Raw genomic sequence first — 13539 nt, forward strand, 5'->3', positions numbered from 1 at the left:
CGAACGCCGCACCTGACTCCGTTCAGCGCGGTCGGAGGCAGGTGTTGCGAACGCCGCACCTGACTCCGTCCAGGGTCGGTCAGAGGCAGGTCTTGCGAACGCCGCACCTGACTCCGTCCAGTGTCGGTCGGAGGCAGGTCTTGCGAACGCCGCACCTGACTCCGTCCAGCGTTGGTCGCCTTATCAAGGCTGGTTGCAGCGGGCAGTACCGCAGCCAGCGCGGCCGCAGGCAATCGGCATGGAAACTGCACCGCGAAAGCTGGCCTCGGCCGGCCGGCGTCAGCGGCAGGTCAGGCCGTCTCTTTGTTCGGCCGTTATGGGTCTGTTCTCGCCTTTGTTCGCCCTGGGGGGGGGGGGGGGGGGGGGGGCAGTGAGCAAGTCCCCGGCTCTGACCGTTGGAGTTGGCTGGACGGGCAGAACGGCGGCCAACAAACCGCGAGACCGGCTGATGACGTCTTCACCAACCGCGAGACACGTTGCCCGTGCCACCCGGTCAGGCTCCGGTCGGCTCCGGGCGGACTGCGGAGGCTCCGGTCAGCTCCGGGCAGGTTCCGGGCGGACTGCGGAGGCTCCGGTCAGCTGCGGGAGGACTGAGGAAGCTCCGGTGGACGCTGCGCCGGGTACCGTTCGCGTGAGCCCACCCTGTGGATTGCGCGAAGCTGACCCGGCGCCGCGCCGCTGCGGCTGGCCTGTCAGATTGGCCAAGTTCGCCGCGATCGCTGGACGGGCGCTTCCTCGAAGGACCGGAGCGACATGGCTGTGGCTCTGGGCGCCAGCCAGGGCGCTGCCTGGCGCAGCCGACCGGCCGGGCGGGCTCTTTCGTCAGTCGGTCTCGAGCGGAGCTGATCGGCTGAGTCACGGGTGTGCACCGACTCGTTCTCCGTTGGTCATGGCACCAGGGACGGCAGGCACCGACTCTGCACGGCCCGGCCTTGTCACGTGACTTGCCGTGACAGGCACCTCTGACAAGCACATGTACACCAGAGTTCTGGTTAGGTGCGCCCGGTCAGCCAAGGCCACCCGACGTCTGCGTGTATTTTTATTTCGCCGTTTTTTTTTGTCGCTGCGATCCAGCCTGTTGATGCCGTCTGAGCGGCGTCAAGCTGCCGTACAGTCACGCAGCTTGAAGCTCCGGTAACGGACGATAGCGATGGGATCGACAGGGGACGGTCGGCCGCCAGCCGGCCGGACCGAGCTCCAGCAACGGACGATAGCGATGGGATCGGCGGGGGACGGTCGGCCGCCAGCCGGCCGGACCGAGCTCCGGTAACGGACGACAGCGATGGGGAGTTGCCATGCTGGGTGACGAAACCGCCCACCTGCCGCTCCGGCGTCGGCCGCCCGCCCCAGCAACGCCACGCCGGGGCCGTCCACAAATTACGCTGCGCATGGAGGGGGAGGGAGGCTGTGATAAGTGGAACGGAAGTGCCACGTGGCATGGAGGGAAGTCTTGGACAGCGTGACGTTGCGCTCAGGTATGGTTGCCAATCGCGCTGAAATCTTTGAAGACAATTACAACTTTAAAGCGTGACGTGGGACGCGCCGTTGTTTGTTTCGTATCCCATTTAGGGGCCAAGCGAACTTTACCCTCTGGACGTCACGCTTAACGCAGCGTAACCAGTGCGTTATGAGGGGATAGGGAGGGTCGAAAATAGCCAGATACGCAACTCACTGCACGGACGGCTCATTGGCAAAGCGGCCGCGTTCGGCTCAGTTCGGCACGGCGGGGGGGGGGGGGGGGGTGTAGCGGGCCAGTCCCAGCCGGAGATTGGCTGGAGCAGAGTGTTGTCTCGAAGTCGAAGCCAGAGGTGGCGTGCCAGATGTACAGAAATATCTATGCTGCGTGGGTTAGACGTTCAAGCTGGCCGGTGCTCTCCTCGGATCTCCTCCCCGGCGATGGATCCTCCTCGGACGCCCGGCCAGCGTCCCCCTCACGGACCCTCCCCCGGCCCGCGACGGTACCCCCTCCCCCTCCCTATCACGGTCACGGTCTCGCTCCGGGGCGGCCGGCCGTGACCGCGCGGACGCCTGGAACGGGCTCCAGCAGCGTTCCGGTGGACCACTGCCAGCCACTATTTCGGCGCGCCGGGCGCGGCTGATGTTGGCGCGCCAGCGGACTCCACGGCCCGGGATCGTGATCACGGCGCCGCTCCTCCAAGGTCATTGACCAGGCTCGGCGCGCGGCCTCGACGGACAACCGGCGGCCGTGCCGCGTGAACTCCGCTCGCTGAAAAAAAAAAATGTTGAGGGGGCGGGAAAGACAAGGCGCGCGCACGGATGCAGCGTCAACGAAAAGAGGACTGTTGACCGGCGACCAGTGCGAGTGCAGAAACATTATACTAACGCTACCTGTGATAAGCCTCTCCCCTCATCCTTGTCCCAAATACATGGCCTTCTCTTCTCGTGTTGGCACGAATGGCCTCGTCTTGTTTTTGCCGTCGGTGTTCCGCCTGCTGTTTGTCCCTGCGCTAGACAGCCGCGGCAGTTAGTGGCTGACGTCATGACAGCGGCTCCCCGACCTGCCCTGCACCTGACCCGCTGACCCGCGCCTGACCCGCTGACCTGTGCCCGGCAGCACGGCCTGGAGAGCCGTGCCACCGAGTCGGTGCCGGCGCAGGTGCGTAACCTGGCCGACGGCGCGCCCAGCGTCAGCATGGACAAGATAGTGGCCGCTATCGGCCAGCTGTACCTGAAGCAGGCCGGCCGCCAGGCCAGCCGCGGCTTCCAGATGGTCAACCCCACCGACGAGTGGTTCCCAGGTCAGTCAGGTCAGCCCCACCGACGAGTGGTTACCAGGTCAGTCAGGTCAGCCCCACAGACGAGTGGCTCCCAGGTCAGTCAGGTCAGCCCCATCCGACGAGTGGTTCCCAGGTCGGTTAGGTCAGCCCCACCGGCGAGTGGTTCCCGGGTCAGTCAGGTCAGCCCCACCGACGAGTGGTTCCCGGTTCAGTCAGGTCAGCCCCACCGGCGAGTGGTTCCCAGGTCAGTCAGGTCAGCCCCACCGACGAGTGGTTCCCAGGTCAGTCAGGTCAGCCCCACCGACGAGTGGTTCCAGGTCAGTCAGGTCAGCCCCACCGACGAGTGGGTCCCAGGTCGGTTAGGTCAGCCCCACCGACGAGTGGTTCTCAGATCATCTCTGTTTCTTGCGACCGGTGACTGTTGCCAGACGGCTGGCCACGCGCCAGTGTCGCCTGCTAACGCACCCGTGGCCGGGGCAACTGGCGTCCATTGCCGCCCGCGTCCCCCGGTCCTGATTCCTGACTGCCTGACGTGCGCTGCCAGGCCTGACCGAGCTGGAGCGGGGCCTGGCCGCACCGGCCTGGGTGTACGGCAAGACGCCGCAGTTCTGGCACACGTTCCGCCTGCCCGCCTGCTCGGACGTCGAGGTGCGGGTGGAGGTCAAGGGTGGCCTGGTCACCGCCGTCGAGCCGCTCCGCCCCGACAACAGCGCCGTGAGTGATACGCCGCCGGTCGGGCCCACGGGGTGACCGTCGGCGCATGGGGCGCGGGTTTGCCGTGCTTGGTAGGAGAGAGCGTGCGCTCGCATGAAGCGTCGTGAAGGGGTCGTCTTTGTACCTGCTCAAAGGGTGTGCCGGTGGAAGTGAGCGATGCAGGACTGCAGTCGCGGGCCCTGGTTTCGGAACATGCTGAACCTGATGCTGCAGAATTGTGCGCCAATGTTTTTTAGCCTGAGCGGTTGATGTGGTTTGAGAACCAACAACATGATCACTCGGGGCTTGAACACGAAAATTCAGTTTTTATGTGGCTGTCGGTACGCCGCCAGAGTGGCATTCTGGGCTGGGCGTTTATGGTGGCGGCGTGGAAAAAGCGTCACCACCGAGCGCAAATTCGACTGCCTTTCGAATCCTTTGGGTTTCAATGATAAATCCTAGTTGTTTAGAACGTTCCAGTATTTCCCAGCAAACCCAGACGACCAGTCACAATCGCTGGAGGCCATATTGTGGCGTCCATCCCCGCGAGCGACCCGAGCCCACCCGAGGTCGCGCGCGCGACGGCGCTCGCCCCACGCCGGAGTACTCTGCCCCGTCTCGATATCCCCGCTTGGCTCGCCTCTGCGCCGCGTTGGGCCCCGGCACCTGTGCTTCTGTGGTGCGTCTGTCGACTGTGACGGCAGCGTTGCTCCATGCCGCGTGAGCGGAGCGCTGATGACAGCGCCCGGCCGCAGGACATGACCGGCACCGAGTGGGTGCGCTCCATCCTGCCGTCGGCCTTCCCGGAGCTGTTGTCGTCGCTGGTCGGCTCCAAGTATTCCTCCGACATCCCGCGTCAGGTCGAGGGGGTGCTGCTCGGCAAGGCGGCCGGCTCCAGCGACCGCCGCCTGCTGGCTATGTGAACGCGATGCCAGCGACATCTACCGGCGGATCGCGGCAACTGATGACGGCAACGTCTACGGGCGGATCGCGGCATGTGACGACGACAAAAAACAACGGAGGTGTCTATCGGTGAACTGTGAAGGCGACAAGGCGACAATATCGATGTGAGCACTATAATAGCCACGCACAACTTGGTTATGACGGACAGTCCTTTATTGACTTCAGAAGATATAACGAATTTGTATCGTTTCTCAGCATAGTGATCTTTCGTATGCCCACTTGTTCTGGGCAGCTTCCTTTATACGAAGCTCATCGTGCACCTGTTGGCTAGCGCTTTCATTTGGGAGCCGTAACAAATTACTTGCCGCGGAAGACGTTACGCGTCCAGTATATCTAGAAGCTCGCAATCGTTTTCTGCTGCAACATGCAAGATGAATTGCTCTATCTTTCTCCAAGTGCCACTGCTTTTGAGCAGTGATTGCAGTTTCCAAATAGTATGTTGTGGGGAAAACTGTGAAGCGATGCGCCGGAATGAACTTTTTCACGGAATGCGGCGCGTCCGTCGGGCCATGAAACAATGGATGGTGATCTGTGCTGTGCTACTTTACGACGTTTTCTAAGACGGACTTCGGTCGTGGATGCTGTTTGGCTGTAGCTTAGGGACCTGACTGGCATGCCTTGTCATCTATCAATGCAACTCTGGTGTTGGGGTGTGTGTGTGTGCGTCATGTGAGTCTACCGAATAACAAATCGCCCCGTCGCGGGACCGTGACTAGCGCTCGGTGGATAACCGTCGGATTAAGTACCGTAATAGCAATAAGGCACCACCGCATAAGATAATCATTAATAAGGCACCACTGCGTGGACGCCTATTTAGCAGTGTTTTCTGCAGGGGTGGGTCAATACGTGTCGGCCGGGCGTCTGGGTGAGGTCTGAAGAGCGTCCGTACACAACTGGACACAACCGGACGCTGGGACGGCTGTTTTGAAAACCGCCGCCTAGACAGTAGGTTCGAACGGTCCGGGGCATCACGGGGACCGCAGGGTGATTGTAATAAATTACTACAAACGTCGTGCCTTCGTTACTGCCACCCGTATCGATTAGCGCTTACCAAACATCAAAAATAATTCCCGAATGCGCGTGTATTCTCTACGTGACCTAGCACACTCAACGCAGAATAACAAACACCAGCAATTCAGCTACAATGCATACGAGTATGACCGGTCGTTTTTACCAGCAGCTTGTACGAAGTACTTTCAACAAGAGGCTTCCAGAATACAGGACCCCCCTCCCCTCTCCCAGGCTTGGTGAGTACCGACCGCTGTCGCCTGCGAGCCCAGCGCGTTCCCGATTACATTCGCACGCTATTTACAAATAGTTCTGGTTTCGCGCAAACAGCCCGCCGCGCCAGTGGTCCGCCGGACCCTGGGGAGAGGTGAGCCTCGGGCGGCCGCTGACGGCACGGCGGCCCGGTCGGTGGTCGGCTCGGAGTGGACTAGTCACTCACACTCGCTCTCGCGCCTGTCGCTGCTACCGCCGGCCGGCCGGCCGCGGCGCCAGTGACCCGTCGGACCCTGGGGAGAGGTGAGCCTCGGGCGGCCGCTGACGGCCCGGTCGACTCGGAGTCGACCCGTCATTCACACTCGCTCTCGCGCCGTCGCTGCTACCGCCGGCCGACCGCGGCGCTACGCGGAGCCTCCCATCTGAAACGAGCCCTCGGGTGACGATGGCCGGCCCAGCAGCGGGTCAACAGGTCGTCATCACGCACGTGGTAACCCGGACGGCGGTGGCGTGGTGGTGGAGTCCGACATCTCCAGAGCGGAGGCTCCGGGGATTCTCATATGCTGCAGATTTGGCTGGACGGAGCGGATAACGCGAACTATCGGATGTGACGCTTAGCAGCCGTTGTGCGGAACCGCAGAGGGGACGGGTAGGCGCGTCGGCACGCAGACAGCACGGATCAGCCGCCCAAATGTCCCATCACAAAACAGACACATTTCGCACAATGTGTGGAGAATATCTGGAATACCGGCCCAACCGTTTGTTTTTCTCCGGTTTGACGACAGTGAAACTCACGAACGCGAAACGTCACAATCATCACGCGGTAACCACCACGGTTGGCGCCCTTAAATCCAATAACTAACTACAGAATGCCAACAGCCGTATCTGATCCAAAACCCAACGCTGCTTCGTCAGGAAAAACGGAAGGCATCACGTAACGCAGGCGCCATTTCCTTACATTGATAGCCTCCATCTCCTTTTCGTCCATCGGAAGGCGGCGGTAGCGGGCCGGGACCTGCCACTCCTCCAGCACGGGGCCGGCGTGCACCACGCTCCACTTCCTGCTGCCGCCGCTAGGGGCGCTAGGGGCGCTGGGTGGCGCTGCCACCTGAACAGATGAGATGGTACTTGGGCGCTCTGAAGACACTGGAAAGCAAACCCCAGAAGCTGATCCACCAGCCCGAATATACTTCAACATGTACCCAGAAAAGGATGATTATAAAACTGACTGGTCTCACTTCTGTCTCAATCTCAGGGAGCAGATACCTGCAGGGAGGGGGAGGGGAAAGCTGATCTGAAAATTTGGCAATGGGTCTATGGGCGCTGACTGGGGCTGAATAACTTCAGACAGCTGTCAGCTCACCAAGCAGGAAAAATTATCTTGCTCCTACTCAATACTCAAAAATAGGTGCATCAGCTTGGCACATTCAGTAGTTCCGAACAACACAGCATTACAAGCCCAGTAGCTAACATGGAACAAGACCTCCTCTATTTCTTCTGGTGATGAGATCCACTGCATCTTGGGATTCCAATCCTCTTTGTGTTGGGCAGATTCACATTCAAAATTGCAATCAAGTTAGAATCTTTGCTTTTAAATCTTGAAACTTACACATGTACCTCCCAATTTTCAACAAACTTCCTTGGTTTGTGACAGAGCATTAACTGGGGGTATAGTTGCCTACCCACCTTTGTAGCAGAGGGGCACAAAACCCCAACTGAGGAGACAGTGTGTTAAGTCCTTGGAAAAACCCATTTGTAGATTGGTTACATCATTTTCTGCTCAGTCCCCCTTATTTTGCTCAGCTGTGAAACTTTAATTTTGTCCTACTATTCAATAAAGCTGTGATCACTTCCATCAAACTTACAAATCAGGCTAAGCTACTAACTTTATATCCACTTCAAGCAGGGTGGAGCATCATTCAGGGAGAGCCCATAACATTGGGGAGGCCTGTCATGTGAAGGCCTCCTGGATTTCTGCTTGCCATCCCCCTTTCTGAAACCCTGTGGCACTGTTTGGCACTGCAGAGTATCATTCAGGGGGAGCCCATAACATTGGGGAGGCCTGCCATGTGAAGGCCTCCTGGATTTATGCTTGTCATCCCCCCTTCTGAAACCCTATGGCACTGTTTTTTACTACTCAAGCAACTATGACAGCTGTTTTGTTTTTTCACTCCAAAACCAAACAACAAAACATGGTGGGGGCAGTGTAAGAACAGCACCCATGGCAGTAAGGTCTGAAAAACCTAATACAATATAAAACATGCAAGACAGTGATGCTGTCTCATGCAGCACCATCATACATGCTACAAATAGTCTATCTAAAGAAAAATTCAACCCAATGCACATTTCAGTGCATTCAGTTCCATATTCAAATGATGCCATCTGGGATGCATCAACCATTTTAAAATCAAAATATGAACCTTCAGTTGTTTTGCAAATAGGCTCCATGATGGCAGAATGATCATAAATATCTGGAAAATGCACAAAACACATGTGGTGTGCAACACAAACTTCCCTATATCCACTTACCTGCCATGGGTCCATTTCTGAATCTGATGAGGGGTCTATGTGGGTGCACTGTCTGGAACAAGATTATAAATTAAATTATATTTTCTTATTCCAGAGTTTGATCCTTTCAAGTCTCAGGATACACAACACCCAGCAGAAGAGTGCAATGGAGGACAGTAGCAGAAGAGGGTAGGAACAGGCCACATTGCAAAACATCTCTTGTGCCATGTGGGTGGAGCAACATTTAGGGACTGAGAATTCAAAGATGCATTTGATTTAGGGCAGTAACACATGTTCAAATACACTAGATAGATCTGTAATAAAAGATCAGCTATAAAACTCCTATGGACCAAGGTAAGCAATGCAGCCCAAAGTGTTGTCCTCATCTGAAAATGCATTATTCTTTCTGGCCATCCATACTGGTTTGAAACACTGATTCACGTGAACACCACTGTAATATATGAATACATGCTCAAACTAAGGAGAAATGCCAGTTTTTTCACCATAGGTTGCAATATATTCATGAAGCATTACACTTTCTGTCAAGTATGTGGCTGATATGTGTCCATGGGCTGGAAGCATTGCTACTTTTCTGAACAAACACAGACTGACAAGAAATGGACAGATGTCTGAATCATGTAGCAATTATGACCCTTGATCACAATGTTCTACAATACACCAACCTGCCACGAACGCAGCGCCATCATCGTACTGATCTGTTTGCACTGAAGGTACATAGACATTTCGTAGTTTTGAAGAGAAAGTGATTCAGCAAAGCTCCTGCAAACACCCAATGTAAAAAAGCAGAGGAGCAGCCCGTCAAAAGAAATACAAAACAGCTACAGCTTTTGATGCAGCTGGAGACTGCTAATGTACCTGTAACTTTATAAACCAGTAATCTTATAACCCATCATGCCAGCTGATGACAACTGGTGCAATCTCCAGCGGACAAGGCCCACAGCAACATTCGTCTAGTTGGCACCACATTCGCATTCAGATTCAGGTCTATATTCGGGATTCAACGGATTCCTCAAACTGGCCTGAAACTTTGTATACAGATGCAGTTTAATCTCCTGAGCACATTGAGCACACAATCTCGGACCAGTACGCTCTATTAAGGGACCTATATTAATACGAAAGGTCACAATAAAAAGGCAGGTTATTTCTGAACTTCGTGTGCCGGTAGACGTTGACCTCTTGGTAACGATTAACACAAAATCTTGAACCGGTACGCCGCATCAAAAAGTTATGGCTATCCTAATGTCCAGGTCGTGAACCAGCACGTATTGCATTTATCATCCTTGACCATTGACCTTTACAAGTCTGGACAGCCTGCTTCCATTGCCGCCGCGACCGGCCGGTTGTTCCTGTCTTGCGACACTAGCGCCACCACGCAGAGGGGCGAAAGTTGGCCTCGCAATGACAATCCTATGGCGGATGGCCGACCTTCGGAGGCGTGTGATTAGGAAATGATGGGAGCGAGGGCCTTGGAAATTATGAGGCTGTCAAAGACATCAATTTTACGCAATACGGCACAGCAAAGTTTGCTCTGAAGGCCTGGGTAGCGGCTGAACAGACTCATCCAGGCACATTGATTTTGCGATTTTGCGTCGTAGCAGAAGTGGGGGAGGTGGGTGGAGTCGGGGTAATATCTGGTCTCAGAAGAAAACAGACGGCCTCTGTTAGACAGAAAAGACGCCATAACGATAACGCTGGAAACAGTTGTTCTTAACCCTCATCCGGATGTGGTCCTTTGCAACACTCCAGCGAGCAGAGGAGCCGGGTCTTTTATAGGTCAATGTCTTTGACCCAGTTTCATGCTCGATAATCAGCGGACCCTTCGGGTTGGCCTGAAATTTTATCTATAAATGCAGTTTAATCTCCTGAGCATGATGAGTATAAAGTATCCGACCGGTACGCCCTCTTACCGGAGATGTACTTTATGTTGTCTTAAAACCTCACCCATATAAAACCTCTTGGAAGGTGGAGGATTGAAAAGGGTTTATCCGCACCCGTTCTCCTTACTAAGAGGAAAGGGGTGCTCAGCGCCGATTTATACTCAAATCGGCGGAGTTCAGCACGCAAAGATGTAAAACAACGCGCTCCGGCAACCCGAGGCTCGACAGATGAAGTGAGGTTGTTTAGAGGTAAGCGTCGTGAATTTCTTTTCGCTCGATGAGCCTAGAAAACCTTCATCATTTTGGGATCCCAATGCCCATTTCAATGCGACTTGCTTCCTAGGGCGTGGCAAGGTCCGTCGGTTAGTGGTCAATGGGTAGCGTGCAAAACACTTTGAAACGCGTGCAAGATGACGTGGTTATGGGGTTTTGGTTGACGCCAGCCAGCCGTTCTCGAGGCGAGTGCTGCGCCGGGTGGCGGTTGGATGGCTGGGTTGTTTGTGGATTTTTTGGGTCTTGGTACTGTCCGTAGGAAAAGTTTTGGGGGACTGTTTGACATACATAATGTAGCAATCGCCAGTTTTTGTGGCAGATTATTGATATCTAAGCAGGATATGCTGTAAAAGCTGTCATATAGTGTCATATGGGTCTCTTACCGTAACGGCGTGAGCTGCCAAGGACTGTCGAGGATGTTGGTGCTGTATTTTCGACCTATCTTTGCGTGCAGTGCTATAGTCCTGGCATTGTTATCTTGTGGTGTGCACAATGGTTGCTTTATTATTTGTAGCTGGAAATGGGATCACATCCAAAAACTAGCAATAATTTGTAACATTCCCATGCATTGGCTGCCCAAGCATTGTTATTGCTTCCATAAAGATGAGAACATTGAGCCATCAAGAATGTTTTTCTTGCTCAGGATTAGTTATAAAATCACTAGTTAACTCCGACATAACCACTGTGATGCAAGCACATTCTTGCTGAAAATGTTCCTTTGGCAGTGTTCAATAAGTTGTTAGCGGTCTCTCGTAACTTATGAACCGTTACTCAAGGGCTTGACATATACTAGTCAACCAAGGTGGCACGTTATATAATGGCACTGGTCAATGCAAACAGCATGGTTATGGCACTACCTCAATGCTGCACTGTAGCATGACATAATAACCAATGATATAGTTTTTGCATTGCAATCTCTGCTGCTTTCATAATAAATTCTATAGTGAGAAGATGGGTCGAGCGTAAATTATTGTACCAACTTTGCATACGGCATGTGACTGGCCAAAAAGACATAAGGCAATGCACAAATCACTTTCAGCAAGGCACACAACAAGTAAGTGGCATCACTTGCTCAGCCCGTTTTGCACTTTTAGACAAAACGAAGGTGACGAAGACGCAAGCACGCATTTGGAAAATTCCACATGCGATAATGGGAACTAGCATTGCGCTTGCCCACAAATATCACGTGGCATTTCACCAGGAGCTTCCGGTCCTCTGGAAAGCAAAGTGGGAGCTCGAGGGCAGCTGCCGGTAACGCCGCGCGGCCGCCCTCCGTCCGCGCCTAGCGCTCACCGGGTGCTCCAGCACGCGCCTCTTGAAACAGAAGTAGGCGCCGACGAATGTGAGTGGTACGGACAGGTCAAACCAGAGCCCGATCAGCGCCAGCGTGGTGAGGACGGGCAGCGCCGCCGATGAGCCGTGCGCCCACAGCACCAAGTTCAGCAGCAGCGTGGTGCTGAACACAATGCTGCGGGCGGGAGGCGGGCGGGGGCTCAGCGGGAGCGCTGTCGACACACTCCACAGCAGTCTGACTGCACCCAAGATAGACACGGCATCTAGCGGAACAGACGTCCCAGCCGACCCTGACAGCAGTGATTTCTTTTCTCTGGGCACAGGCCTTGCCAATGACCAATGGCAATTACGTTGGCTGCATTCACCGACTCCACTGCGATTGGGAGCAGGACTCAACGACACAGCCTCCCGCACACACCGCATCATCAGCCAATTCAAATGTGGCGATTTTCCCAGCTTGGTGCATTTCACGGTCGGGAGTGCTTCCATCACGTTCTAAATCTACAGCGACACCGAAATAGCGCAAATAGGATGCACGCATGAGCGATGCAAATTCTGTGCCAGCGCGGCGGGTGGGTGCGGGTCGAAGCCGACTCGTCAGCGCCGGTGCCCTCTGTCCGGAGAGAGCGGCGGCCCGACGCCGGCAGCTAGAGTCCCCACTTCTCGCCAACAAGCGGCTTGTGGATTCAAGCGGTCACGTAACCAGTGGGCGTACCCAGGCAGACGTACAGCACGAGCCCACAGGTCATCAGTGAGCCGCAGTTGACCGGTGTCAGCAGGGCCAGGCACGCGAACACTGCAGCGGCCGGTCAGAGGTCAACACAAGACGCTGATATGGACGGTCGGAGGTCAGCATCGACATTGGTGCAGGCAGTCAGAAGTCAGCCCCGGTGCTGGTACAGAAGGTCAGCGACGCAGCACAGGCAGGACCAAAGCAGTTAATTGAGTGAATTATGCGGGAGATGTAAATTTCTTTAACGATTTTTTTAGTATACGATGAACGGTTTGTGCCCACGTCATTGCATGATGCAACTACCTTCTCGAAAATCAAAGCGGCCTTAACAGCAACATTAAAACACACAGCCGCCCTGCTCAAACCGCTACAGGGACCACTAAATCAAAACAATCCTCTTCAAACGACGGGTGCCGTACAGTCCCGCTAACAGTGCCACACATTGAAAGAGCGCCAGGCGTGAGGACAGTGTTGCTGCGATGTCAACCATGGCACGGACAACCATCACCGCTGGGCCGGCCCAAACACGGCTCAGACGCGAGGGCCACCAAAGCGGCCGCCAGTCACCCATCGAGTGTGATGAGCATCCTGGAGAGCACCTGGGCACCGGAGCCGGTCAGCATGGAGAGCAGCGTGCCGTGCCCAGGCGGTCGGAACATGTCGCGATGCGTCAGCTTCCAGCCAAACTCCTGAGAGTCGTCGCCTGACGTCATCTGACGGGTAGCCCGCCGACCGTCACTCCCAGCTCCGACCGGGGACGGCTGTCACTGCCAGCCCCGGTCACGGACGGCCGTCACTGCCAGCCCCGGCCGGGAACGGCTGTCACTCCCAGCCCCGGCCGGGGACGGCTGTCACTCCCCAGCCCCGGTCATGGACGGCCGTCACTCTCAGCCCCGGCCGGGAACGGCTGTCACTCCCAGCCTCGGCTGGGGATGGCTGTCACTCCCCAGCCCCGGTCAGGTATGGCTATCACTCCCCAGCCCCGGCCTCCACGCGTTGCCATGTCCCGTATGCAATATCGTGTCGCTTTCCTTATCTGGCATGCGCCAAGTGTATTCAGTTGATGGCCCCAATACTCAATGCTGCTACTGACGTCACCTTGAACAGGTCGATATCTCCATGTGATGTTTGGGCGCACCACCAGCCGTGATTTTGACGTGGCGCAGCCATGGTCTCATGGTCTCGGTTTTTAGCCCTCGCTGCATGTTTGCGCAGGCGC

The 13539-nt window shown here is 55.6% G+C and overlaps 1 protein-coding gene, 1 long non-coding RNA gene and 1 pseudogene across 4 annotated transcripts in view; 1 reads left to right on the plus strand and 2 right to left on the minus strand.

Annotated features, from left to right (window-relative positions):
* Positions 1-5406, plus strand: part of Lipt1 (Lipoyltransferase 1) — a 22915-nt gene extending 17509 nt beyond the window's left edge. For all 3 annotated transcript variants that reach the window (XM_037227659.1, XM_037227658.1, XM_037227657.1), the window contains exons 5-7: positions 2576-2759; positions 3283-3452; positions 4187-5406. In XM_037227659.1, the coding sequence (XP_037083554.1) occupies positions 2576-2759; positions 3283-3452; positions 4187-4354 (522 nt within the window). In that variant the 3' untranslated portion in view covers positions 4355-5406. The remainder of the gene's footprint in view (positions 1-2575; positions 2760-3282; positions 3453-4186) is intronic.
* Positions 5407-5458: 52 nt separating this feature from the next.
* On the minus strand, positions 5459-8993 carry LOC119103948 (uncharacterized). Its single transcript, XR_005094845.1, has 4 exons — positions 8807-8993; positions 8145-8196; positions 6574-6761; positions 5459-6037 (listed from the first exon to the last, which is right to left on the minus strand). It is a non-coding gene; the product is annotated as an uncharacterized LOC119103948 (long non-coding RNA).
* A 788-nt stretch (positions 8994-9781) lies between these two features.
* On the minus strand, positions 9782-13033 carry LOC119103217 (transmembrane 9 superfamily member 2-like; annotated as a pseudogene).
* Between the last annotated feature and the right edge of the window lie 506 nt (positions 13034-13539).

The sequence above is a fragment of the Pollicipes pollicipes genome, unplaced genomic scaffold (assembly GCF_011947565.3).
Source record: "Pollicipes pollicipes isolate AB1234 unplaced genomic scaffold, Ppol_2.1 Scaffold_5724;HRSCAF=6776_pilon_pilon_pilon, whole genome shotgun sequence".
NCBI lineage: Eukaryota > Metazoa > Arthropoda > Thecostraca > Pollicipedomorpha > Pollicipedidae > Pollicipes > Pollicipes pollicipes.